Source organism: Patagioenas fasciata, chromosome 1 (genome assembly GCF_037038585.1).
Source record: "Patagioenas fasciata isolate bPatFas1 chromosome 1, bPatFas1.hap1, whole genome shotgun sequence".
In the NCBI taxonomy this organism is placed as follows: domain Eukaryota; kingdom Metazoa; phylum Chordata; class Aves; order Columbiformes; family Columbidae; genus Patagioenas; species Patagioenas fasciata.
This window is the reverse complement of record NC_092520.1, coordinates 133,853,062-133,880,644: the sequence shown is the minus strand read 5'-3', so window position 1 is coordinate 133,880,644 and position 27,583 is coordinate 133,853,062. Positions and strand designations below refer to the sequence as shown.

The window sequence follows — 27,583 nt, the reverse complement described above, 5'->3', positions numbered from 1 at the left end:
AGCACGTCTCTCTGTTGGCACCAGTTCACCTTGATGCTTCTCCAGTACAAAACTTGACTGATTCTGGCAGTTCCTACACCAGGACTTGAAACCCACTCACCACAATTTCTGAATGTGTCACTGCTAACACTAATAAATTGCCAGCACAGCACCACAAGCTTGAATGCCTTGGGAATACAAAAGAGAGCAAACTGGCACTTCAGCTCGTCCTTAGACTCAGTTGAGAAAATACATTGCAACCAAGGCAAAATGTGTCATTCTGCACTTTTCATTGTCTTCTGTAAACAACAAACCAGACCCCAAGAATCTGAGGACACTCAGAGCAGATTTATGAAGAAGGAATGCCCAAAAAGTATGAAAGATAAGCCCTGAGTTGTATAACTGTTATATGATTCAATTGAAATGCCACATCCTCCTGAGGACAGCTGATGGCACTGACACAAAACATGAGGAAGAGTAAAGAGAAAAACTAATTCTCTTGTCTGCCTTCACTTAAAGGAAGCAAAAAGGGCCTTGACATCTGCTGTGGAAGAGGCATCCAGAGAAAAATGCACCATTATACATACTCCAAATTCTTGCTTGTACCTGAATCAGTTCTCCAAGTATAAGCAAAGAGCAAAGCCTACCAAGCAGCCCTAGCATACCATTACGGAGTATTTACAGGATCCTGCTGTTAAATCAGCTTTTTTTCACTGCCCTGTGACTATCTCATCAGTACAGAAAATTTTGACTCTCCAAAATTTCCAAATTGGTTTCAAATGCGAAACTAAAGGTCACCTACCATTTATTTCTACACTTGTACATTTTATTCTGAAATATGGTCTGCACCTCTCTAAAGACAGAGAGACAATGCCATCATGGTGACATTCGCTGACAACTCACTGCTGTTTTGCAGCTTTGAGAGCATAGTAAAACCACTATCTCCCAATATTTAAAATGTTTTTAGTAATTATTTTCTAAATTACTCATAAGCTCACTTAACCAAAGGGAAAGCTACATTTGTTCCAACTACAGAGGGGGAACAGGGTGCTCCCCATTCTCACCAGCCAGTCTGGTCAAGGTTTCTCTAGCCATCTCACTTCAATAGTACTCAGCATTGCAAGGCTCCAGGGACCAGCCCAGGCCAACCATCATTGTCGTGGGGACGCAGTGCCCCAAACCAAAGGGCTCAGCCCATCCTCTGCCGCAGCTCACAGCCCACAGCGACACGGCCATTGGCGAGGAAGCAGCTCCATGAGCTGAGAGCAAGGCCTGTCTCATCCCCTACCTCGGGACTCCTGTTCACTGACTCATCTTAGGACAAGCCCACAGCTTTACCCATGACAAATCATGGGTAGAAGTGCCACTAAAAGAAACAGGTTCCATCTGGTAACCAGTGGGGCAAACTACAATAGCATGCTGCCAGATACGAATGAACAACACATGGCACGGGGGACAGGGCACTGCAGGAGCTGAACCCTGCACAAGCCGGATCGGGGCACAGCCGCCCTTATCTTTTGATGAGGATCTTCAGCGGGAGGAGAGGACCACACGGCGCAGCCGGGTGGTGTCACCACCTCCGCGATGTTTAACTGTCCTCAGGTCTCACATGAGCCCACACGAGCGGAGCCTCAGCAGAAGGCCCGTCTCGGCCGGGGCTGTCCTTCCCTGGAGGGGTCGGTGTGAGGCCCGCTGGGTCCCGGCACGGCCGTCACCGCCCGGCTCTGCCGTGGGCCCCCGGCTCACGCTTTCTGCCGCCCCGCACAGCGCATGCCCTGCGCCGGGCCGCAGCGGCCGGGCCCCGCTGACCCCAGCCGGCTCCCGTGCGAAACGCTACTCCCGCAGAAATGTCCAAGCAGCCCAAGGCGAGCGGGAGGGGGCGCTGAGCGGGGTTCTCCCGCACACCCCCCACACGCAGGTACCTCTCCCCGTACCTTACCATAGCAACCGGCTGGGACCCCCCCCCACATTGGTTGTCCCGCTTTGCTGTTGGTTAGGAGGCGTTGCCATCAGGGCAGCATCTGAGCGGTGATTGGCTGCTAAGTAGGTGAAGGCCGAGTGATACCATCCGCCGGGGCGTGTAGGGGCGTTACCCCGGGGAGGAGCTTTGCTGGTGGCCCTGGGGCGGACCCGACCGCTATTAAAGCGCTCGGCCGGAGGGGCGTTCCTGTGTGGAGCCATGGCGACCTACGTGAGGCTGGGGTCCGCGGCTAGAGTGCCTCTCCTGGGGCTGGGCACGTGGAAGGTATCCGCGGCAGCGGCGCCACTACGGCGGTCCCTTGTTCCTGGAGGTGGCGCAGCCGTGCCGGCACCACCGACATCCCGACCGGGCCGCCACTGGGGTTCCCCGCTGGGCACGGCGGTGCCGCTGCGGCTTTTGGCACTGGGAGTCCGTCCTTGCCCGCTGGCCCCTCGCAGCGGCCCGAGCTCCCGCAGCGCTGGAGGGCTCTGCCCAGGGACGCGGGTCGCCGAGACCTGGGCTGCGGCTGAGTACCCGCGGGGGCTGCTTTGCGAAGCGGCGTGGGGAAGTGAGGAGGCCGTGGCCCGGCTCTGAACATCGGTCGTGGTGTTGAGGCCTCATCCCTGCACAGCCGTCCCTGGAGTGGGCTGACTGGAAAGGCTGGAGGCTTTAAATTGGGAGCCACTGCTTGAGATACGTACAGACCTTTATGGAAAAAGCTCCTCTTAAAGCCCTTTTGTGTGTTTATCTACCCTCAAGCCGCCTGAGGAGCAACATGTGAGAATTCCGAACTGAAACACAATATACCCTTTTCCCTTCAGTCCCCCCCAGATAAGGTGGAGGCTGCAGTGATGGCAGCCATTGATGCTGGCTACCGCCACTTTGACTGTGCCTATGTGTACCAGAATGAGAAGGAAATTGGGGAAGGGATCCAGCAGAAAATCAAGGAAGGCGTTGTGAAACGAGAGGACCTCTTTATTGTCAGTAAGGTAAGAATCAGATGTTCTTGGGTCATGGACACACCAGCTTTACTTGTGATACTTATACAGCAGGAAACTAATGTACTTTTATGCTGTAGCATTGAAGAGATTTGTAATGAAATTGAGCTTGCTCCTGATGCTATTTTATTGTTTCACTTCGTTAGCACAGTGCTACAGTTTGATTCTTTCCTGTCCCCTGGTAGTTGCAACCTTTGCCTGGGATGAGTAAGTTCCTTGAGCAGGGAGAAGAATCACCCTTACATTAACTATCTGGTGGCAGCTTTTTTTCCCCAGCCAATCTGATAACACTGAAAGAAATATATTTGGGGGATTTCCCATCCCTCAAACCCCTTAAAAAAAAAATCTACTAAGTGCTTCACCACCACAGGCCTGCTGTGGTCTGACACTCTGGTAAGCAGACATGGAGATGCTGGGGGATGGATGAGGAAGAACCTAGTCCTGCACCTCATACTTGTAGACCAATTGCTGCAGAAGGGCTGCAGAAAAAGGCAGTGGGCCAGGTGGCACCACCAAGGTAGAAACTGGTGATAAAGAGGTTAGAGATCACTTGGTGTCATGGACTGATACAGAAGCAGAACCTGTTTTGTAACAGCACCTCACTGACTGCTAAAGCACAGCAGAGGAGATGATCCTGGCAGTGGCTGGTGCTTCTTCCAGCAGTTGGGCTCACAGTCCTGCCAAAGGGTTTTTTTTTCCATTGTGTGAGCAAGATGAGGTTCTGAGCACCTTGGGACAGTGTAATCTGCTCAGCCCCTGTCCAGAGGAATATGTGGTTGGTGCGTTTTCTTTCTCTTGCTTATTAAGAAAAATGAGTTATTAAGCTGGATTCTAAAGTTACTACTTACCTTGGTGAAGGTTGATGCCAGCCACTTCTTTGTCACACTTTTGTATTTCCTTGGCTTTGCTTATTAAATTTAATGTGTGAATTTCATGCACAGTCAGGAATGACAGATACTGTCTTCATTTAAAACCAACTGATTGCAAAGGCAGACCCTGTGTAAAAAGGCGTAGCACAAATGATGTTTCAAGTAATGGAACCAGAGAACTTTGTTAGGATCTTGCTCAAATACCTGTGCTACCACTGCATATACTGCCTTCAGTGCTATGGGCCAGTCCCATCCCAGAGCAAGCCCCATCTGAAGAGCACTAGAATGGCCTCATTCCCCATTGCCTCCCAAAGAATATAAAGTGTTTCTGTCCTGTGCAGGTGAGCATCTGAGAACTTTAACCTGGGAGGTCACAGTGTGCCTTGGCTTTTTGTCTCTAGCTGTGGTGCACATTTTTTGAAAAACCTCTGGTGAAGGGGGCATGCCAGAAGACTCTTGCTGATCTGAAGCTGGATTACCTGGATCTCTACCTCATGCACTGGCCTTTTGGCCTCAAGGTACAGTAACAACAATGCCCTTGGCTTTGTTTCTTTTAAATGCTCCTTTCAAGCTATGTGGTTTTACAGCCTAACAGTTGCTCTGGCTGGGGAATACAATCATGTCTCTTGCGTGCACCTCTGCTGCTCAGGTGCTGCTTGTTCAGCTTTACTCTGGCCATGTGAGCCAGGCTGTTGATCTCTGCCCCTGAGACTGCTGCTGACATGCCCCTTTGATCCTGGGAATGATGGTCTGAAAACTAAGGGGCAGGTCTCCCAGCTGCAAGCATAACATAGGCTGTTCTCCCTTTCTCTTGTGAATCAGTATATGCTCATCTGGAAATTACTGATTGCTGGGAGGAGGGCTGCACTTTGGTGCCTGTCAGAAATCTTTTTCTGTGTGTCTCAGAATCACAGAGCAAGAGAAAATACCGCTGTTTTCCATTTCTCTCTCTAATCACCAAGTCCTTAATACAGTCTAGTTTGAGCTGACCTTGCCTGTAGTACACTTAATATTGTTCCACTGAGACAGGAATTCAAAAGGTGAAACTTTGGAGGGGCCTGAACTCTGTTACAGATTAGTGAAGGAGCCAATGTCTCAGTTTAACTATTTCTAGTCTTAGCCTTTCCTTCCTGCTACAATCTGATCAGTCTCCATCCTCCCTGTTGTTTTTGAGCTGCTCCCATTTATTTAATGTTCTATTTTAGTTTTATATTAACAAAGCTGTGAGAAACAAAACTGTCTCATGGTGAGAGTAGCAAATGACTGTTAAACACAATTCAGTCTTGATGTCTTTTCTTAATTTGTACACAAAGGCTCTTCTAATTATCCTAGTATTAGCAGCTTTATACTGAGTTTTGTCATGGAGGAATGGTCATAGTGCATAGACATCTTTTCAGCAGATCTGGTGTTGCATAGACCAGAGCTACATGTTCCTGGTAACTAAGTCCCCTGATACCCTTCTGGAAAAAGAAGAAAATGGTTCTAGGTGGGCAAAAAAGAATGATCCATGAACTGAACATGTATGAGACTGGAGGCTGTAGTTTTGAGTGGTTTGTTTCCCTGTGGTTGTTTGAGTCTGTTTGACACCTTGAGGTGTCCAGCAGAAAAACCTGTCTTTATGGGAATGGTCACTGGCAAAAATGCCTTAAATTCCTCCTGCTCCTCAGGAAGGAATGATGGAATGTAGACAAGAGTTAGTGTTCTTGCCTGCACTAGAAGTTTAAGCTATCATAGTTGTGAGCTCTGGTGGTATTAAGTGAACTTCTCAACAGCTTTTCAAGCATTTTCTTTCTCACTGACAGGCAGGAGAGGAGCTGTTTCCCACAGATGACAAAGGCATGTCAATACCCAGCAACACTGATATTCTACATACATGGGAGGTGAGTTCAGCCACAGGGGGAGAATCATATCTTCTGTCCTCAGCAATGGTGTTAGCTTCAGCAGTCACAGAATGGCTCATGCATATATGCAGAATTAGTTGCAAAGAATTCACAGAAGTATGTGGTTAAATTTTACAAATGTGCATGATTGTTCAACCTATTTTTCCTGTTCACTGTGTATTAACATATCAAGTCACTGAGCTGCACCATCAGTTTAAATGGAGCTGCAGACCAGACTGAGGTTAGAAAATGTTATTTACTTGACCATAACTGTACAATTTTTCTTCACCACAGTTCTCATGCAGTTTAACTGCTCAAACAGATTTGCAGAAATAGACACTGAAGTTGTGATCCTGCCATCCTCCTAGGTCATAGCCCTCCCGTGCTGTTACAACAGTAGAGTCAGAGTTGCCTTTTCCTTGTGTAACTCAGTGAACTTCAGTCTCAACATGATTTTGGGCATTGGTGTGATAGAAGACATAGCACAGATACCACCAGTATCAGAATTAAAAACCTGGCAAGACAAAACAGTTATGCCCTTCCTAGGAAGGGAAACAAGCCGCATCATGATGAATGTATTCAGGTCATGTCTTGTACACTGGATATGAACCTTCCTCCCCTTTGTGTTAGGCCATGGAAGAGCTGGTGGATGCTGGTCTGGTAAAAGCCATTGGCATCTCCAACTTTAATTGTGAGCAGATTCAAAGACTCTTGAACAAGCCAGGACTGAAGTACAAGCCTGCAAATAATCAGGTAAGCTGCTAAGTGGCTGCAGATGGATAGTTTTCGGGGATCATAACGATCTGGTTACAGTTGAATAAGGAGTTGGAAAAAGGGAGAACTACACAGACACAGCATGTACTCTAAATCCTACTCTGTGGATATTTCTTCATACAAAAAGGTCCAGAATATTTTGTCTCACCTTGTTGAACTACTGTTTACAAATTCTGGAGTATTTCCCTATGAAACATTAGAGGTAAAAGAATCAACAGACAAGCTATAATTCTGACTGTAATCAATGCTGTTTATAAAGCCTGTCAGAACAAAATACAAAGAGCACATAAGAAATCAATATAAAAGTTGATGCCCTATAGAATTACAGTATTGTCAGACAGACCACTTGCAGGAAAGGATTAAGTCAGCCTGTAATTAAGAAATTAAGATTCAGAAAAATACCTCTAGAGCATGGGAACACTATAGTAGTTCTACACAGTCTCTATTCCTGTGTTGGCAGATCGAGTGTCATCCATACCTTTCCCAGGAAAAGCTTATCGGCTATTGCCAATCCAAAGGGATCACTGTGACAGCCTATTGCCCCCTTGGGCGTCCTGACAGGTAATTTCAAATGGGCTAGTGTGGTTTACGTTTGAGGAATTCAGACTAATTGAATGGGTGCAGGTGTGTGTCCATACTTATACATTTTTTTTTTTAATAGATAGAATCTTTCTGCAGAGATTTGGTTTTTTGCCATTCTTTTCCTTTTTGTCTTTGTATAGGGTTAAGCCAGAGGAGCCTTGCCTTCTGGATGACCCCAAGATCAAAGAGATTGCAGCCAAGCACAACAAAACACCAGCACAGGTATATAGTTGCCAGATAGTGGGTACTGCTTACTGTAACACAGCTATTTAGCAAACTGAACCTGAACAGAGTGCAGCTGCTATCAGTGTTCCCCGTGGTGCTCTTTTTTGTGGAGTTAAGTAGCAATGCAGGTTGTCATCTGTATGGCCTGCAATATATACTTGAACGAGCTCTTTGGCCCACATCCAGAAAGATTCTTGACCCATCTTCAGATATCATTTCCCATCTCAAGTCCTCTTGGAGAGAATGGAAGCCTTCCATGGACTGCTGAAAGCCCAGGTGGGAAGAAAAGGGACTGTCTCAAAACTGAATGGGAAAGGAGGCCTTCCATGTGGACCTCCACTCATTCCCTCTTTGCCCTCCAGGAAGTGCTACATAGGCCACAGGGACAGGAATTATTTGAAATGCAGCTATGCAGAAGCAGGTATAGTTTAGGGAGAAAAGCTGTTGGAACAGGCTCTGCTTCATACAGAGCAGGAGATGTCCTCTCTCTGACTTAGTTGTCTGTTCCTGCAGGTTCTCCTTCGCTTCCACATCCAAAGAAATGTGATTGCAATTCCCAAGTCTGTCACACCACAGCATATTGTGGAGAACTTCAAGGTGAGTGATTACAAGTGACCTGGGTGCTGCCCTTCGGGGTTGGCATGGCCTCCCCCTGCAGAGCAAGCAGTGATCCTTTCTCACCCTTCCCAAGTCCTCCTCAGGCAAGAGGACTGGGCTTTTTCCTCTCTGTCTGGAAGCTGTGGCTACAACTGAAAACTACAGTTGGAGAAGAGAGAGAGAGCTCTTGGTAACAGTATGATGATAAAGTTATCAGTTACCTTACATAGTGTCTCCTGTGACTTGTGGATGAAGTGGCAGGCAGGGCTTCCTTGGAGTTCAAGTGCAGTAGCATTCCTCAAAATACAGGGTAAGCAATGTTAAGGGAAGAATCCTGGTGTCAGTAAACCACAGTGATCCTCTGACTGTTAACTCGGGTGTTGTGTTTTTTTTCCTGATACTGGACATCAAGACTTCAGGAATAACATAGATAGATTTATTGAAATATGGAAGCCTTCCAGGTGTTCCTTTGGAATTGGAGAGAAATGCATCTTCCACAAAAAGAGGCATTCTGCAACACTTTGGTATTCACCAGACACGTTTGAACAGTTGGCATATGTAACTGCAACTGTGATCTCTTGTTACTTCCCTCTTCAATAGTCTTGAAAATCCAAAGAGACTTGTTTTCCTTTCCCTGTTTTATGAAGGCATCATTTCTAACTACCACTCTTTTTGATGTGAACTTGTTCTTTAATCTTCTGAATCTTGCTTCTGATTTGATTTGTTCAAAGAGGTGATTTCTAGCTGTTTTTCTTCTTAGATATTTGACTTTGAATTGACTAAAGAGGAGATGTCAGCCCTTCTCAGCTTAAACAGAAACTGGAGGATCTGTGGAATGATCATGTAAGTGACAGTTTGTTTCTTTCAAACTCTGATATTTTCAATAATCCATATTCTAATCTCACAAGTACTGGTATAGCTTTTTAAATTTGGTATATTTTTGAAATCTGAAATCATTTGAGGGATGAAGCATCTGTTATTTAACATCTTAGTGGAGTTATATTTTTCACTTTTTGACTAAAGGATAAGTCATGTTATGTGCTCATTGGGAATCCTTTCTCCAGGAAACTTTGTGTGCCTGGAATTCCAAAAGGAGGGTTCTAGTTGATAATGTTGTCTATCTCCATATTGGAGAAATGAGCATTGGGCAGTTTTAAACTTATAACTCACAGGAAGAAAAAACCTATTATAAACTAATGTCAGTTTTTACATAGGAAGTTGGGGGAGGGAGTGACCATCTGAAGTGCAGTATGAAGAACAACTGCTTGCAGATGTGTGCCTTGGAAGCTTATAGCCAGACAAAGTCTTGGCTGAAAGGCGACAGATTTTCTCTGTAAGCAGTGTTAACCTTAAATCTTTATCTAGAAAGTAACTTGGTTTCTCAACTATTCAGTACTGGAATAATGGGAAAATATGTGAATTTGTTGGTCATGTGTACCACTGCTACACTAAGCGTCTTTTATTCATTCTGCAGTTACACAATTCAGAACCTCCCTTGAAGGCTCCTCTATACAGCCAGTGTAGTTCTATATAGCATTTATTTCAGCCTTGAGAGTAACCTTTCCTCTTTGATTTCCTTCAGGTGCAAAAATCACAAGGAGTACCCTTTCAATGCAGAATACTGAAGACAGATTTATCCTGCCCTCTTGCAGGCCTGTGGTGTCTAATGAGCTTCCATCGTTGCCTAGAGTTGTCCACTATGTTGATTTCACACTGTATCTCTCCTGCTGGCAAAGGCATAGTATATGTATTCAGGGCCTTTGTCTGAGTTTTTCTTCTTTGGTGGAAGGAAATGGTAAAATTGTTCTAAAGAACAAAATATGGTCTACAATAATTATCTACTCAGTAGATGAGTGTCTCTGCATGGTTGAAATAGCAAAGCAGAAAACACAAAGAATGAACTAGCAACTGATTTTGTTCTTTTTTTTAACCTTCTGTCTTGCATTGACACTACTTAAGGCTGCAGGGTAGTGGTATGTGAGCACAGAAGAAAGATCCATCCTGAAAGAATTAACTACATAATCACTGCCTGAAGATAAGAAACAACAATCAACTTCTGTAGAGCACAGTCCAAAGCTTTCTTGGAAAGAATTAAAAAATGGGAGAAATGTCCAGACCTACCGATGCACACCTACTTGTACTGGGCCTTATTTCAGTTGTATGCTTTTACAGGCTGAAACTGGACAGATTAATACGCAATTTTATTCCTATTAAAAATGCTTAGATTACTGCTGGTTTGTAAATTCTAGTCTAATGTGAAAAAATGACAAACCAAGCTACTTGCATCAACAGCATCATTGGAAACCATTTTCCACATTCAGTTTTATGTTATAGGAGCATCAAGATCTTGTCTTCTTCAAAAGCTGAATAACTTGATATAGTAAGCTTTAGTTGACAGAGCAATGCTGACAAGAACAGTTGAGTATGACAAGCCTTAGTATGGACTGTGGATCAACAAACAACAGGAGCCAAACACTTGCAACTAGCTGGAAAGCTGTACAGTGATATCACTGTGGGCTGATTTGGTTGGTAATGGTAACTAGGACAGGTCTCAGTTAATTGTAACTGAGTAAAGCTTTTTCCCTGACAAAGCCTGTCTCTTGTGATGGAGGATGCAGGTGAGGTTACTGGGCAGTGCTGGAATAGCTATGAGGTGTTGGAACAGACTGGTACTTCAGAGGTCCTTAAGTGCAATGGGCCTTGTTCTGGTGGACACAGGGCCTCTGCAGTACAACTACTGCATTCTGATCTATAACATCCACACCAGATCAAGCAGTAGGGTCTGACAAAAGCATATAAAGTTTGGTTTGTATCTTGAGCAATTGGGTGGGCTGGAAACTTCCTTGAGAACAAGATGATTAACAAAAAACTGCTGTTGTAAGGATTAATAGTATTAGGACCCAATTCTGACTGACTTACTGCTTGTGCCATAGTAGCTTGTACTATAATGTAATGTGCAACAAGAGAATACACTTACACAAGTTTGAGCTACTTCCATTGTATACTATTGTTTGTAAGTATGAGTGCATGTATGAAATATGTTTGACAAATAACAGAAAGGCCAAGTCACAGGAGTTAGATTTTTGCCTTGATGAGGAGTAGAATAACTGGATGTAATGAACCATGTCTGAACAGCAAGTGCAAACAAGAACTGTGTGAGGAGTCTTGGTGTTTCTATGAGCTATGGATGTGAAAGACAGGAGAACATCCTATGGAGGGGCTGAAAAGCTATATAGTAATAGTGTGGACTGATTTGACATCTAGCTATAAAAATCTGCAATAAAAGACTCTGGGATAACATTATGGAGATACCTGCATCCTCATCATTTTGGGTGTAGTATTAGGTGTTGGTGCTGTGTCACTGACCAGAGCCTGACATGGAGACAGGTGAGACTTGAATGTTGTATTTCCCTTCCCAGGTGAGACCACACTGATACACAGGCATAGTAGATGAGGGATTGTCACATTTAACTGTTGTTCTGTGCATGTGTAGCATTTTCCTTGATGGATTGTTCCTCCATTGGTCTGCGTGGTGGATTCAGCTTAGCTGTGTCACATTCCCTGGTGCTCTCTTACTCCATGACAAATGAAAAAATAACTTGGCCTTTTTACGTGATTAAAGGAACTCAAAGCTTTTGTTTTCAAATGAGGTGTGAATAGAACTTGTACTTTTAGCTTGAGGATTATGGTTATGAGAGAGGACAATGGACCTCATATGTTATAGCTTTACAGGGTGTTATGTCTTGTTCTCAGTCAGTTAATCAGGAAAAAAACACAACATGGAAATATTATGCTCAGTACACTGATACACTGAGACCACATAGGATAGCCTAGAATAGATATATAGGAGTCCCTAGAATATATTTAATATGCTTTTTAGATGGAGGTCATCAAAAGTATTTCCAACCAAAACTTCCAAAAGAATGTAATGTGCAACCTCACAATGAGGCAAAAGAATATGGAAGAGGTATTGGGACATGAATCTTAATGTTAAAATTTATCAGAGACAAACGAAAGAATCAGAATTTATGAAGGGCAGTGCTTGCCCCTTTAGTTTGTGTTGTGTTTGTTGGCTGTTAGTTGTTTGGGGTTTTTTAAACACATTTCCATATTTGAAACACTCTACACTAGCTGGAGTTGTCTGTTACTCCCAGGTCACATGCATCAGACTCTCTGAGGGAATTAATCTCGCTGAACTTCAGATGTGCACAGTGTAGGTGCAGGCACCCACCTCAGGGCCAGCCTCCAAGCTCCAGTTACAGTCAGGAGATGTTTCAGCAGAACAAGGCAGCAGTGTTCAGTGTGAGCCATTATGCCCAGGGCTGTTCTTGGCTCTGGCCCATCTTGCTCTTCAGGCTCTCCAGGCCTAATGTGCTCACTCTCCTTCTGTGCGCATGGGTTAAATCTGCTGCAGCCACCTGCACTTTAATGGACATGATCCCTCCCTGGGACAATTCCTACCGATAAAATTCTGTGGTGCTTTTCCCTATGGGCACCAGAGGGCAGCCAGCCCTCAGAGGAGGCTAAGAGGGCTAGAGGCCCTGCCATCATCGACAGCCCAGGCCATGCCTGCAGGAGAGAGAAACAACTGAGAGCTCCCACATCTTGGCATGATCCAGGGAAAATATCACACCAACAGCCGCAAACAGCAAAGCAAAATGCAAAGCTTCTGCACAGAATCCTCTCTTAAAAGACCAAGCCATCTTGCATTCAAGAAACCATTAGGGAAAACCAAGCACCTTCACAGGAAGCAACACACAAATCTCAGGAGAAAATGAGAAATTGCTGTGCTGTCCACTGAGTTTCATTATCTGCTATCACACACTCTACCCTGCTCCTTGTTGCAGGAACACAAGGCTTTGGAACCTCTCCCCAAAAAGACATGCTCAGGAGAACAAACACTGCAGGGTTTTCTGTCCGTTCTTATAGGAGACCCTACTTACTGGCTAAACAGCTGGGCTTTGCCAGCTTGCACAGACTTGCATGTCTCTCTGTTGGCACCAGTTCACCTTGATGCTTCTCCAGTACAAAACCTGACTGATTCTGGCAGTTTCTACACCAAGGCCTCCAGCATTTGGAGTCAAAGCACAACACTGCTGATACTAATAAACTATCACCACTAGCTCGAGGATCCAGGAAATACAGAAGCGAATTGGTACTTCAGCTGGTCTTCTGGTTGCCCTGAAAGAGCAAATCACAGGCATGGCTCAACATGTTATTTTGAAAAAAAATTTAATGAAGTGCATAATGCATAAAATTTAGCAGTCATCAGCACACATGGGACTATCTACTAACAATGCATGTGATCACTTCGATGTTTCAAAATAGAATGACTTCTCTGGAGGGAGACAATCTTTGCTAGGACAAGTGTCCACGTGACTTTTGCTAATAATTAAGACAGAGGCCAGGCATGGAAAACTGTTCTCTTTAAACCCAGCTAACACTAAGTAGTCCACCTCCACAAGAGTACTCACTCTGCGCACCAGGTCTGTGTTTCTGTTAGCCTTAGCTCTGTCAAAACAGCAAGCAGGCTTACAGGACAATAAAGAATATAGTGAAAGATAGCAGTGACAATGCTCATATAAATCAATGGCATATTGGTTTCCTTTTCAGTACATACTTGTCACACCATGAGGTTGTCTGATCTCTCTGCAGACCCATTAGCCCATGCAGGTCTCTTCTCATACAACATCCTTCCCTTGCTTTGGTCTACTGAGGAGGACAGCACTTCTTGCTACAGTACCTCCCAGCACTACAGCAGGCAACGCTGGGAATAAAAGCTGCTAAACTGACACAGATTAGGAAAAGAAACCTTTTTCAGTAGACCATGCCCTTGATGGAAAGTGCTTGGCTCCAGCAACTGCAGCTGTGAGACAAGGGCACAGGATGCCAAACAGGAAACTGAGTCAAGTAGCTCTGTCAGACCCATCAGCATGACACACCACTTCAAAAGTCACAGGTGATCGTAGAAGCAATGGAGGGCTCTGGCTGATGATGTAGCTGCACAGTCTCGTTTCAGTTCTGGCCTCTAAGAACTTCCGGGTGCAGATGCACAGCCTGCAGACATTTTGGGGAGAAACTTTTGATGCCTGCTGCATATACAGGGGACATGATGACACCACACTCAACCAGCAAAAACTACTATTTGACTTTTTTTGAATCTTTTTTGGTTTGTGGCTGCAAAGGCTTCAAATGGTGAGTGACTTTTCAAGGTGTTAAACATGTTTGCTCTATGGTGAATCACATATTTTCTATAAAGAAATTCTGTACTTTCCTGGAAGATAACATTTACAGGAAGTACAGCTACTAATCATTGATTATCGTATTGAACCAGACCATCAGGTTCTATAGATAAAGCCAAATAAAGTTCTTTATATCGACTGAGCTTTCTACCCTAATCTTCCTGTCATGCTTATGTTTATATTTTTATCTGTTTTATTCAGCTTAGTAGTGTTAATTGTTTCCATGTCATTATAATGATCTGGTGCTTTATCTTCCATACTCCAACTCTCCCTACTTATTTCTGTCCTCGCCCAGGTCATTTTCAGTGTTAAGACTGTCAGTTCTTGAAGATGGGGACTGTGTCTGCTACTACATAATAACAATGCACACATGCTATAAACAAGTAAATAACAATCCTAGTGAATACTAGCCTCACAAAAAATACAAATACAGCTGGATTCCTTGCTTTTGTGCCTCCTAGTCCAAAACAATCCAAAATAATGTTTTGCAAGACTTCTGCAGCAGAATGACTGAGCTTTTTGGTGAAAAAGACCTAGTTGTCTGACATATGCAGCATTCTCAGCCCTGCACTTCATAAAATTCTTAGTGCTCCTGGAATACTAACTTCTGCAGTAAATAAAATCTGCTAATACCTCCTTATAAAGGAGATTATTTTTTAATGTTCAAAACTACTAAGCACGCATTATGTCCCATAAACTGTTTAATGTTATTTCTGCTACATTCATCCTTCATCTTTCTCTATCATTTTATTGTCTAAAATGTGGATATTTCCCATATGTTTTTTACTCATCTGACTGATTTCATGTTATACAACAGAAATGTTTACAACTTAAAGATAAGCAAATGCATTTGTCTTTCCAGTCTTACCATTTCACTTTGGGAATTCCAGGAACCTCTCAATATCATTCTGAAAATATATCACCTCAAAAAGTAATAGGGACTAGAATAGAAAAAATGTATAAGTATCAAGAAAGAAATGTATTTTTGTTCAGTTGAACACAGGACTAATGAAAAATACACTTCAGGAATAGTAAGCAAAAAGCAAATCTTTCAGTACCTTCCTCCTTTTTATTTACTGACAGGATTCCTATGGTACAGAGATATACTGGAACCAGGAGGCTTTGGGGGTGTACAATCAAAACATTATAAATAAGCTGTGTTTTTTGCTGCATGGCAGGTACCTGTCAATGGATCAGTGGAGGGTTACTAGCTTTAAAACTTATAAAAAGGAACACAATGCACAGTAACATTAATTCAGCTCCTTTTCTAATAAATGGATTGGTCCGGTTCCATGGGACCTTAAGAAACTAACACTTGTCTGATGTATGTACACTTTACTAGAGTTTCCAGAGCACCCCAAAATATCAGAAATTATTTTGTCTTGTTTGGAGTACAAATGCCTCGAGGTCTGCCTGAAGATTTTGAACTTACTAATGGTTCTTCCATTGAGTGAGGAGGGAAATAGAGATGGACTGACAAACCAACCAAGAGAAGGGTAAATTAGTCCACCCCAGTCTGTGCAATCACAGCGAGATTGCTCTTGGTGTGGCAGTCAGACTTGGGCATCTCCGCAGTATGCTGCTGTAACCATAGCACAGACATTTCCTATGTATATCCTCTACCTCTAAATTTCTGACACACAGTGATTTTTCCTTGCATAACTTGAACGTAATTATTCCAAAAAGTTAGAAGTAGCATGTTAGTGGGTGATAAAAGGTAATCAAAGATTATTTGTGGTGGCAGTGAGCAGGGAGTGGCATCACACAATCCAGCTGTAATTTTTTGACTCAATCCCATGGGACTCTTAGTATTGCAAGGGCTGCCTTTTTTTTTTTTTTTTTTTTCCTCCAGAGGAAACAATCTCTTTTGGAAAATGACATGCTTTATACTTAGAATTTTTGCATTTTCTCCCCCCATCATGGTAATATTTTAAAGTAATTTTCCAGTGATTCAGTTTGGAGGGTATTTTTGTCTTTCGCCTTTTTCCTTTAACAAATTCTGATCTTCTTTTTCAACCTTCATTTTATAAAATGTGGGAACATTTCATAAAATCAAATATGCAGATAAAAAATAAATATATGGCCCTTGCAATGCCTTATGGCAGACATTTTTTCTTGGAAAAAAAAAATCCCGTTTCCAAATAGCTATCCTCAGCACCCCAGCAATCTCCAGGGATGTCTGTGGGAGTTACCTATGCAAAGGAATTTGCAGACTTACCTTTGCTGAGGCCCATATGCTTCAAGCTGGCAAGGCACAAGAAAGAAGAGCCAGCAGCTGAATGTGGGTAGGACAAATGTCCCTCTTGCACTCCATCTATACATTGTGTTCTGTTCTGGTATGTGGATGAACAAGATCCTCCAAGATCAGTCTGAACACTTGGTGCAAATGCTCAAATAGTCTCTAGGTGGTTCGGCAGCAGCTCTACCTCACTGAAGCATTAAGCCAAGCTGGTGGGAACCTGTCAAATCACATGTCGGATAGCAGCAGCAGCTTGGTTACTTTTCAGCCTGGAGGTGTCTTAGCAAAACTGATCTGACGAAGTAAAGGTCAAGTATCGTGCTTATAAGCATCTGTTGTTATAACTATAACAGTTTTGGAGCATCAGATGATTCGCAACTGGAGATGTGCCAGGTTCTCAGGACTTTTTTGTTGTCATCCTGGAGAATGGCCTGCAACTATCGGAAGTATCTTCTATATTAGTGGGTAAGTGTGAAAGAGTATCCATGACTGCTCTGCGGTTATAAGCTTCAGTAAGTTATTTTTTACCTCAGTAACAGGCAGGTATGAAAGGTGAGAGAGCGAGCCAGTTCTTCAGAGTGAATAAATGCTGGATAACCTGTTCCTAGAGCAATAGCTGTGCATACATTAATATTCCACTGTCGCCCCATATGCAAAATCTGCTTTATGTGAAACAGGTATTGGAACCTCCCTGCTGTCCTAATTCCACACTCCACTCCCATTCTTTGCCTGTCTGGGTTCACATCTCCCAAAACCTCTTAAGGTGTCTACAGTTTGTGCTGTCTGGACCCACTACCTCTTCCCTCTCCCTTTCTCCTGGGAATCTTCAGTTCCCTAATTTCCCTGAAGCCACTGTGCTTTAAGCCTTGTTCACACATATATTTTGGATTCTTCTCTGTCCTTTTCTCTGCTTCTTCTCAAGCGTCATCCCAGCTATGCTGGCCAGTCCAGCTCTCCCAGTCCATCACTTAATGAGCATTTGCTGTAGACAAAGGCTAAAATCGACCTCAAGTAAATTTGTATTTATGGAAGTATAGAGTTTATATGGCTCTTTATTACCTGTAAATATAAATGCCTGGAGATAATTTTAAGCAACAGACCACTGCTCAAGCTCATTGACAGTAACCAGAGACTGCAATGAAAGTATAAAGTGTAACCCTCCATTCTCATGTTTTTTGTTTAAGGTTTTCTGCTCAGGTACAGATGCCTATTTTGGATAAAATGTCACTGAATTCCTCATCAGCTTCACACAGAGCCTATACATTGATTTGAAGAGAGTTATGTCCTTCTGGCTATTTGAACATGCAACACAGTCAAGACCTGTTGTAAGTAAAGTAGTTATTGTGCATAACATGCTAGATGAAAATGTCTGTACTGTATGCCAACCCTCCTGATATATATGGCCCTCTCTAAGAAGCAGTGGTAAAACTTGTGTTACATCTTCATCCCCACAGCTGGCAAGTCAGAATCATCAGGCTTTATGCTTTCCTGGGTGACGAAAATCACTGGTCAGGTTTTCCAAAGAGATTAAGTTTTAAGTAGTCAAGTAGCAAGAGCCATCTGGCTTTATGTAAGGTTCCTCCCAAGTCCTGAAATCTGCTGATGTCAAAGAATCACAGCGGGAGCTGGTGGGAGCCAAGTTTTTCTTAAACCATTTATTTCCCCTTTCCTCTTTCTATCAAAAAGCGGTACGGTTAGCACCAAGCCCACGCACTGTGACGATGCACCCGGGGGAGTTTGGTCCCTCCCCGTGCTCCCCCAGCTGCAAGGGCCGGAGTCGATGCCGATTCCAATGCCCGGGGAAGCGGATCCCGGCCGCTGGCCCCCCCCTGCCCCCACATCCGAGGCCGGGTGCTCCGGCAGTTCCGGCCCCGTGATTTCCCCATTCAGCGGGGTAGCCGTTTCGCATCCATGGAACGTCGAGGGGGCGGCGGCTGTGGTGAGCGCAGCGGCTCCCCGGAGCTGGGAGCAGGGGACGGGGCCCCGCATAGGTGAAGGGGCAAAGGGAGAGGGGCCGAGAGGGACGCCGCGGGGCCTCCCATGGCTTCACCCGGGCGGGGAGCCAGGAGACTCCGCTGGAGAAAGGAGCCGAGAGCGGGCGCTCCATCGGGAGCTGAGACGCCGTGCAGCCGCCGGCCCCGAGACAGGACCGCCGCCCGCTCCGCCCGGCCCAAGTGTGGGGCCATGGGGTTGGGCGCGGCAACTGCTGCCCTACTGTGTCCTGGGAGCCACCGGACCGCTGGAAACCCCCCTAGCCGGGGCACAGCTCCGAGTGTCCGCCCGGCGGGCGGGGCCGAGCCGGTGGAGGTCCCACCGTCGAGGGGCTCCAGCCATTCCAGGCAGCCCTGGGCCGGCGGGGAGGCGGAGGGCTCCTGGCTCTGAGCTGCAAGACCCACCCGAGAAATGCCCCGGGAGGTGCCGGGCATTGTGTGGACTGCAGCATGCGTGGAGCCGGCTGAGAATCAGCCCCATGCCATGATCCCGTGGGGCTCACGGTGTGCGTGGAGGCTTCATAACCCCACCTGTGTGCTCTGGCGCTTCACCCAGGTGGGAGGCTGCGTGGCAGACTCCTGTGCTGGCAGCAGAGTGACCACCAGTGAGAGGGAAGGGAGATGTGAAGAGAAGGAGATTTCAGTTTGAAAAAGTTCTACTGTGGGATAAGGCTGCGTGTTCCTCAGGAGTTTTGGGCTTCAGAGCTGTTGACTTGTCTCATTTTTCTTATCCATGCCATGTTCAGGTATCAAGTCAGCCTCAGATCTGCACATTTCTTTCAATCACTTTGGAGTGCTGGGAAGTACCTCACTATTAGGTTAAGTTCTGAATGATGTAATTAAAATCCAGAGTAATTCACAGTTCTTGTTAGCTAAGTAGCTTTGAGATGACGAACTACACGTCACACACTTCCTAGTCTTCAGCTCTGTGGTGAGTGACTTTTTTTTGGAACAGCTTCATGGAGGCCGGGCTCTACTCCTTTTTCAACTGATTTTATTTTAAATTAATGACTCTTCTTTTTCCAGGTCTATTGTCAAATATCTGGTTCTGGCGAAGTGTTGCTGGAGTCCTTACTGCTGCTGTCATTTTGATTTTGTGCATTCAGTTTGGTAAGTGTGTAAATAATTTTAAAAGAAAATATAATTGGGCTTAGAAATTACCAGAGTTTTAGGTTGTCAAAAGTCCCTCAAAACCATAAAAGGTTTATTCAGAACTCACCTTATCTCTAAGTTAGATGCCTCATGGCATATTGTTTAAAATTGCAGTGCTGAAGAAGTTATTCCACTAGTTGCAGTTAGGGAGTGCTCAGTTCAGTCTTAGTGTACTTCTGGCATTCAAGTTTATAACCTCACTGTTGGTATTAATCCAAGTGCAGTAAGACAAATAACAAATGGAAGACTCTTCTTTGCAACCAATCTGTATTCCTCAAAAAATGACACTATAATACACAAAGCTATTAGTTCATCTGCAGGGAAGCAACACTTCCAAAAACCATAGTTGTCATTAACACTTGAGCTGTAGAAGAGTTTTTGGAGGATATGTTATTATCACCTTGTCAGCTACTTCTATTAACCTGCCCCTGATCATCATTTGAAAGGTGTGTCAGCAACCATAAGGGTGCAGGAACCAGTGTGTGTAATTAGTTTCCAACAATACTTTCTTCTGGTTACACTTAGATGAGATTAGATGGTGCAGTCAGAGAGCAAGTTAAAAAGCTCCAGAGACCTTTTCCAATTGGAAGAAATAGGTAGCTTTTTTTTTGTCTTTTCACAGTAAACCGTTCTTCAGCCAAAGACTTTCCTATCTGTCGTTCCCTGGAACTCTGTCCATCAGGTTGGCTGTATTTCCAGAGGAGATGCTACTACCTCTCAGAGAGTGAAGACAACTGGAACTCCAGTCAGAGCTTCTGTGCTTTGCACAATGCCTCCCTCTTGGTGATAGAAAATCATCAGGAACTGGTAAGGGAACAAAAAAGAGGTCTTGTTTCAGCCCATCTTGCTTCTAAGGAAGCTGCACAATGAACCAGTGTGTTCTTCTAGCCTCTTAAGCTGAACAGTTTGAAAGCTGATGCAGAGACCATGACGAGTCACAGTTTGCAGAAGCCACATGCCTCCTCTCCTTGCAAACAGCAAACATCAGGTTTAGCAGCTGATGTTTTAGAAAATGCCTGAGGCTTATCTCAGTTAAATTTGGTGCTGCTCACAGCGATAAAAACTCAAATGGAAGGTAACTATTAGGGTGAACACTGTTGCATCTCATTTATCTTTAATTAGACAACTGTTCTCTTAACAAGATAGGTTAATGACAACCAGGTTGGTAGATATGTTAGTCTTGACATTTGGAGTTAGGAGATAACCTAACCACAGCCTAGATCACGTTTTTTTCTGTACAACGTCAGGAAAAATTGCATGTAGGACTAAGACCTAGGAGAATGTATTCTTCCATATCTTTTATGGACCTTGATAGCAGACCTTGATATTTAAAACAGCCTCTTTCTAAGTCAGTCAGCCCTATCACAGATACCAGTATAATGGGCATACTGAGTGCAGATGTCAATTCTGTGGCACACACTGGGGTAAGGACCTTCCTTAACTAACCTCAAACGTGTCTTCCACAAATCCATGCTGGCTGATAATAAAAACTCAATATCATAAAGACATGCCAGCAATGGAGAAATGTATTATCTGCAAATGTGTTCATCATTCTTGAAAGACTTCCTTGTGGAGAGAGAGTAAAATGATGCATTTGCACTTCCATAGCACTTCTTAATATTGAGTAGTATACTTGGATTCTCACAGTTGACATTTCTCTCACTTACACTATCTGAATGCTGCAGGGGTCCTGTCTCAAAATTAATCCGTTTGATTTCTGATCAAGTTGTAAATTCTCTTTCAGTTATATGGATCACACAAGATCCAGATGCTGCAGTACTCTGTAGGTTTAATCTTTAATATTGTTTCTTCCAGGAGAAAGGGAAGAACATTGTTCTGCTTTCTAGCCCTGAATCAATGACTTTGTAGTTTGATAATTGGACTGAACATGCAAAACTAATTTTCTCATATGTGTTTATCCTACAGAGTTTTATGATGAAGATAACAAAGCAAGACCCATGGATTGGACTCTGTAGAAGGAATGAAGAGTTCTTTTGGGTAAATGGGAAAGCATTAGACAATAAACTGTAAGTCAATGTTGAGGGGTTTTGCTGGTGGTACTAGATTATAGGGAAGTAGGAGAATAACTAATACAGATACACACAGTGACTTGAAAGAAATATCTGTAATGATGTTGAATGACTATGTAAAGAGCATGGAATACAATAATTTCACATAGCGTTGTTAAAACTGTGACGGATGAGAGTTAGAAGATAAATTTGTAATGCTGGTTTCAGAAGCAACATGAGATGGGAGCTCATTGTAACAGACAGTATAGAAAAGTGAAAGTTAAATCAAGATACCAAAGCAAAGGTGGGAGAATGGAAGAGTAAAAATACACAAATTCTTCATTATAGAATATGTTTTGCAAAACTGAAAACCTGCATGCAAACTGCATGAGGTTTATAGCAAAGATATTTGGGAGGTTTCTGAGAGATGTTTTCATACTACTTACGACATGTACCTACAAAAAAGGCTGCTGAGGGAGAAGTGAAGGTGTGAATTTATGTTACATGAGCTGCTCTGTGATCATGGCCATGTGTTCTATCCTCCCGGTATCAGGTGTGGAGCAGGAGTTGGTAGAATTGGTAATAAGCATTGAGTTAAGCATTGAGCACTAAGATTTCACAAGTCTGAAATTAACTTAAGAAGTGGAAAATTTAAATACTCTTAGTTTTGTGACATTACTAGTGGTACGTGACTATATTCAGTTCATCTCCAAGACTTGAAGGCTTGATCTGATAAAGACCTTACACATTTAATATGAGATGTGCACAGCACGTAGGCATGTCAAGTTGAAAACTCCAGTCCTTCCCACTCTTGCTTATCCCCTGCCTGTGATACAAACATCCACTGATGCTTTCATTTTCAGGGATGAAGTTCTTCACATTCTTAGACTTCTGCCTCTGTGTGTGCTTCTGACTGTCCCTCCTGTTGTTAGAAGGGCAAACACCTTGATGTCTAAGCTGACTTGCTATTAGAGTCATGTTAACATTGGTGGGGATTGGACCCTTGGGTTTTATGGAGGCCATACTAGTCTGGTTGGACTAGTCACAGAACACTGTAATACTTTGTTTGAAAATGCAGTTGGTGAAGGAGACACAGGGACACCTACGTTGTGAAAACTGAGGTTTGCTTCCTGTTTTCCGCCACCCCCTTAACCATAGTGCCGTGTTTTGTTCCGAGGAAGAGGGAAATGAGAGATGCATTTGTTCACAGCTTCTGCTGGAACATTTTAGCTATATAGAAGGATGTGGAGGTCAAAGGTGGAACCAGACTTGATAGCACAGCATCCTTGAGAAGGGCAAACCTGCATTCCAGTCTCTGCTCTAATGATATGTTTCACATTAAGCGACCACTAGACAAGGTGTAGGAGTACTACAAGTCCTAGATTTTGTATTCTGGGGCCCAGGTCCCATGAAAAAAAAATATGATCTTTGTGGTGTTCTCTTCAAGGCACAAGCTATCATCCCCCTGTGATGCCTCGCCTTTGGTAAATCAGGCTTCGTACAAAGAGAACTCACGATCTCTGTAGTTCCTTTGCTCTTTTGCATTATTTACTTGTGGGTGTCAAAGTAACTGTGTCTTTCATTCTCCCTTGCAGGATTGAAGTAAAAGGCTCTGGAAACTGTGCCTATCTTGAGTCAAAAGGAGTCTCTGCCTCTGGATGTTATCTAACCAGGAAGTGGGTCTGTAGCTTGAATAGCAGCTTAGCAAGATAAAAGTGGAGAAGCCACCAATCCTGACAGGTAGTGCTCTGATATGATGTCTACACAGGCCGTGTCCATGCTCTGGGACCTGGGAACACGGCTCCTGCCTGGAGGCGATTGACTTTTCTGGTAGCCAGAATTCTCTACCCATGGAGGAACCCTCTGTTTTTTAAAGATATTTAAAAGGCTTGCTTCAACATCTTGATGAGTCATTTCCTTGCCCCATTTTTCTAGCTACTGCTCAGCCTGTAGGGGTATTTTCATTGTGTCATCAGTATTTCTTCCATTAACTCTTCTCTTGTGGGATCCTGAGCGACTGCTCTTTTTTTTTCTTTTTGGTGTGCAGTTGGAGGTATTCATTCTGCTTTTCCCTCAGCCAAGCTCTGTGTGTAGAGATGAGTTGTGAAGTGGGTCTGCCTGAAAGGTCTGCCAGTGCCTCTTAGGCACAGGGCTGATGCAGAAATGAGCACTGTTGTTTTAGAAGAGATCATTGCAGATTTCACACTCCTGGTTTGATGGGAACTTGTGTGACTATGTGTTTGCATTCGCTGTTTTGTTACTATTATTTTACATTAATCTTGTTAAATTAGCTTGACAGTATTATCATTGGGATTTGTGTAGCTGCACTGTACCTGAAGTTCTCCTTTGCACAGCACTTACCTTACCAAAAAAAAGTCAGAATAGGCAGAATATTTGTTTACTATGCACTGTTGGAGAAAAAAAGAGTTCGAACTGAAGAAGTAATAGTGAAGCTGCAGGCATTTATGTTGTAAAGTTGGAAATAATCCTCAGTGCAAATAGGCAAAATCATGAACAGAGAATAAGAAAATTGATAGCAAAGGATGTTTTCCTCATGTCCTGTGCCAACTGGAGTGTGGGGCTTCCAAGCAAGCAATACATTTCTGAATGGACAATCAGTGTCTTGTTCTGTGAGTGCATATCATGTTCAGCAGCAACACCTGATGCTGTTCAAGTGCTGTGGGCCTGAACAGCATTGGGGCGCAGTCCCGCTGAACTCTGTCCACTCATGTCTAGCAGATACCCTGACGGTTAAAAATTATGTTTGACCCAGAGGAAGCAAAACAGCTAATTTTCCTGGAGGGACTGTTCCTGTCGGGTTTCTAGAAAAGGAAGAATGGGGAACTTGCATGTATAGCAGGGCAAAATACTTCCCTGTTTGGAATAAAATCTATAAAATTGGTTTTCTCATGATCAAGATGCTATATGCAGGTATTAGAAAAACATGTAGATGTGCCCCTTACAGACACAGTTTAGTGGTGAACTTGGCAGTCTTAGGTTTACAGTTGGACTCAATGGTGTTAAGGGTCTTTTCCAACCAAAATGATTCTATGATTCTGTAGGGAGGACTATGGACTTTGGGACTTGAAGGAACAAGTGGAACTGTTTTTGGAATAGCCGCTAGAGTGCACTGTAGTTTCAGGGAAGGGAAGGTAATTGTGTTTTCTCATTTTTTAAGAATTTAAAATTGCACCATGTTTGACAGGTTATTTAGAGTGTTGTTGGTTCATTGGGCCTTTTGTTCTATTTGTAATTATTTTTGTCTTCACTGTGTTTTTATGCAAAGTTAATTACTGTCTGGTTTTGTTCAGTGTCTTGTTTATGCTTTTGTTAATTTCTGTGACAACAGAACTTCATTGTAACAGGATGGTGCAGTATAGATACTGTTAACAACTTATTACTTTAAGATGTTTATTTATATATGATCACTAATCTTACTGAACTACACTTTTTTAAATTGCTTGTATTCTTTATTGGCACAGTAAGAGGACTCTACAGTTTGAATAACCAGATAATCTATGTGTTAATTTATATGTAACTAGTGGGGAGAGGTTATTCTGCAATGTTTTAAAATTAACTAGCCCTGAAGGATATGGCATGTGCAGTAGTCCTGAAAAGATACTCAATAAATATCTTTACAGAGCCTCTGCATTACAGTGGTTTGTGTCTTAATATTGTGCCGTTAAAGGTGTTTTTCAGCTCCGGGACCACTTGGGAAAACAAAATCACCAGACTGAAGCAAAATAATATTTTCAGGTTTTTAATATAAAAAGACCTTTAATAATAATGTTGGGGTTGACATAAGACATTTGACCCATAAAATGAATGCATTTCACTTTCTGACGCTTTTAACAGATTTTTCCACTTCAAAATGTGTCAGACTTTTAACAGAAGCATTTAACTGAAATGCTCAAGTACTTTTCTGGAAATGCTGAAATGCATATAGTGAAACACAGTACAGTAACTTTGGTGGGAAATGTGCAATTTTCTGCAGTTTACTCTTGCAGAATTTTCTGCAGTTTACTCTTGCAGAATTTTCTGCGTATTTGCATTAGAGGCCTACTAGAGGTACATTTCACAAATTTAGTAGAAATTGTAAGTGCTAAGGAGTACTCACGTACCATGTTGTGTCTTAGCTTATCTTAATGACCTGATTTACCCAAATGTTTCCTAACTACAAAATAACATTGCTCTTACTTCTTTTCCACCAGTATCTTCTATGGATAGAGTCCAAAAATGGGAAATTTTGGTCCTTAAAGGAAGTTTTAAAGAAACTCTGAGCACAGTAGGTTATAATCAAAGCTCTTTTTGTGATTTGTTTCTTAATGGGTGTGATTAGTTTTGGTATATTTAGTATCCAAAGTTTGTCAAGCTAAGAAATGAAGGGTCAAGCTGCAAATGCTTTACTCAGAGTGGAGCTTAATTAAGTACTTTGCTTCAATGGCAAATTTTTGTTTATTTTTTTGAACTGGTGAAATTACTCAAGATTTAATGACTGCTTAAAATGTAGGTAAGAGCTTCAGTAACGCACTGCAAAAACATGTTTAATTGCATTAGTAATAGCGAGAATGCTCAGATATTGTGTGTTTCATGAATATTGTTGAAACCTAAACACCATAACCAATTTCAGAGAAACCAGCTCAGGAGTTTGAGTTGTTAAATTCAGCATGGCTCAAGAAACCCCTGCCATAAAAACAGCAATTCAGCAATTGTCTCCAATGCATGGATAACAGTATGCTTCAAGTACCCTGAAGTTGCATTTTCTCAGTGAGGAATATATCTGTATACAAAAAAATATAGAGGCACCTATCTGTCTAGATCTATAATATATCTTATTTACTTCAAACTTTTCGTGCCTTTGCTTCTCTGTCAAGAATCAACAAATCAGTTCTCTTCCCTACACATGTGCTGCACTGAGTTTGGGGGATTTTTTGTTGTGATGGTGGTGGTGGTGTTTTTTAACATGAGAATAACAGCAGTCTTTCCAGCGAGGCTTTAGCTGCTGATGCTGCATTTTGCAGGGTAAATCTGTGTTGTTTTTTCATTTGAAAGGAAGTCAGACACAATGAAGGCATGGTTCACTTTTTAGTCCGTCGGCCCAGAGTCCTTCTGAAGAGCCATTGTGCTGTGCCTGTGTAATGCAGCAGGCTTCATCACGTGGTTGGTGTCTCTTTCTGTGGAAGTTCTCTACACCTTTACAACTTTCACTTAGACAAATGTACTACCTTCCTGGCACTGCTGTCTGTCCATAATTAAGTGAGGTGGGAAGGGCTGTTGCTTCGTGTTACGATGTTGCTCGTGAACGTTTTGTTCCACAGCTGCAGTCATGTGCATGTTAAGGCTGTGGCACTTTGCACCAAGAGCTCACGTGAAAAGGTTCTACCTGAAATCGAATTGTGGTGCTTAAAATGAAAATTTACTTGAACAACTCTGTCTGTAAGCATAGAGAAGTAGATTTTACACCTTTGCAGGACAGCAGTATGTAGGTGTGAGAGTGCCTCAGATGCTTTGCCCCACAAGTCTGAGAATACGAGACTAGAGATTCGAAGTTCAGAAAGGGGACTAACTTTTGAGCTTTTTGAGTATCCACTTTTGCATCAGAGGTGTTTGAAACTTTACTTAAATAAAAAGTTATTTCAGTTACCAGTTGAATTTTCTGACCCGTCATGTAGGTAGGACTCAGATGTCCCATCCAGGAGATGGGACAAGGCTGGAGGCAGACACCTCTCTGACACAGCTCAGGCAGAAGCTGAAGACCCCAGTGAATCTCAGGAGCAGAGGCCTTAAGGCCTATTAGAACATTCACAGGCCTAGCAATACCCAAGAGGAGGTATGTGATTTGCAAACAGGAGGAAAACATATTTATTATGTCTTCACTTCCCTTGTCACCTAGGTTATTTTTTTAAATTTCCCTGTTTACACATTACTTGCTTTCCTCATTTTGCAACATAAGTCAACTGGAAATAGCTCAACAATGCTGCAAACATTTGCTTTGCTTTGGTCACTGATTTGAACAATACATGCTAGCTACAGATCTAGAGAAGTTCCTGTCTTTATTAGACTAAGGTGTTTTTAAGTCTAAACAA

At 43.1% G+C, this 27,583-nt stretch overlaps 3 protein-coding genes across 5 annotated transcripts in view; 2 read left to right on the top strand and 1 right to left on the bottom strand.

The window, feature by feature from the left end:
- Positions 1-2,005, bottom strand: part of BPGM (bisphosphoglycerate mutase) — a 49,095-nt gene extending 47,090 nt beyond the window's left edge. Inside the window, exon 1 of one of the 2 annotated variants that reach the window (XM_065847949.2) lies at positions 1,919-2,005. The gene's annotated coding sequence lies outside the window, so the exon portion shown is untranslated. The remainder of the gene's footprint in view (positions 1-1,918) is intronic. The other variant, XM_065847959.2, reaches the window with a different exon arrangement.
- On the top strand, positions 1,813-11,167 carry LOC136107108 (aldo-keto reductase family 1 member B1-like). Of its 2 annotated transcripts, none has more exons than XM_065847926.2 (10): positions 1,813-1,897; positions 2,761-2,928; positions 4,208-4,324; positions 5,609-5,686; positions 6,317-6,439; positions 6,921-7,021; positions 7,183-7,264; positions 7,781-7,864; positions 8,625-8,707; positions 9,447-11,167. In XM_065847926.2, exons 2-10 carry the CDS (start codon positions 2,791-2,793, stop codon positions 9,487-9,489), a joined length of 849 nt encoding a protein of 282 aa, XP_065703998.1. In that variant the 5' UTR covers positions 1,813-1,897; positions 2,761-2,790; the 3' UTR covers positions 9,490-11,167. The 2 variants fall into 2 exon arrangements, with proteins under 2 accessions (XP_065703998.1, XP_065703989.1); XM_065847917.2 differs by lacking the exon at positions 1,813-1,897 and adding an exon at positions 2,074-2,224.
- A 6,917-nt stretch (positions 11,168-18,084) lies between these two features.
- Positions 18,085-26,251, top strand: LOC136105222 (C-type lectin domain family 2 member L-like). Its single transcript, XM_065844869.2, has 5 exons — positions 18,085-18,284; positions 19,363-19,446; positions 20,111-20,295; positions 21,415-21,515; positions 23,093-26,251. The coding sequence occupies exons 1-5, from the start codon at positions 18,257-18,259 to the stop codon at positions 23,208-23,210; spliced, it is 516 nt and encodes a 171-aa protein (XP_065700941.1). The 5' UTR covers positions 18,085-18,256; the 3' UTR covers positions 23,211-26,251.
- The last annotated feature ends 1,332 nt before the right edge of the window (positions 26,252-27,583 follow it).

What these genes read in the sequence shown, in the direction of transcription:
- LOC136107108 (XM_065847917.2), top strand. Translation starts at nt 2,159, where the DNA reads ATGGCGACCTACGTGAGGCTGGGGTCCGCGGCTAGAGTGCCTCTCCTG. An exon ending in TGGGGCTGGGCACGTGGAAG is followed by an intron (nt 2,225 to 2,760) that starts GTATCCGCGGCA and finishes TTTTCCCTTCAG; the next exon opens with TCCCCCCCAGATAAGGTGGA. An exon ending in ACCTCTTTATTGTCAGTAAG is followed by an intron (nt 2,929 to 4,207) that starts GTAAGAATCAGA and finishes TTTTGTCTCTAG; the next exon opens with CTGTGGTGCACATTTTTTGA.
- LOC136105222 (XM_065844869.2), top strand. Translation starts at nt 18,257, where the DNA reads ATGGAACGTCGAGGGGGCGGCGGCTGTG. An exon ending in TAGAAAATCATCAGGAACTG is followed by an intron (nt 20,296 to 21,414) that starts GTAAGGGAACAA and finishes TTTATCCTACAG; the next exon opens with AGTTTTATGATGAAGATAAC. An exon ending in AAAGCATTAGACAATAAACT is followed by an intron (nt 21,516 to 23,092) that starts GTAAGTCAATGT and finishes TCTCCCTTGCAG; the next exon opens with GATTGAAGTAAAAGGCTCTG.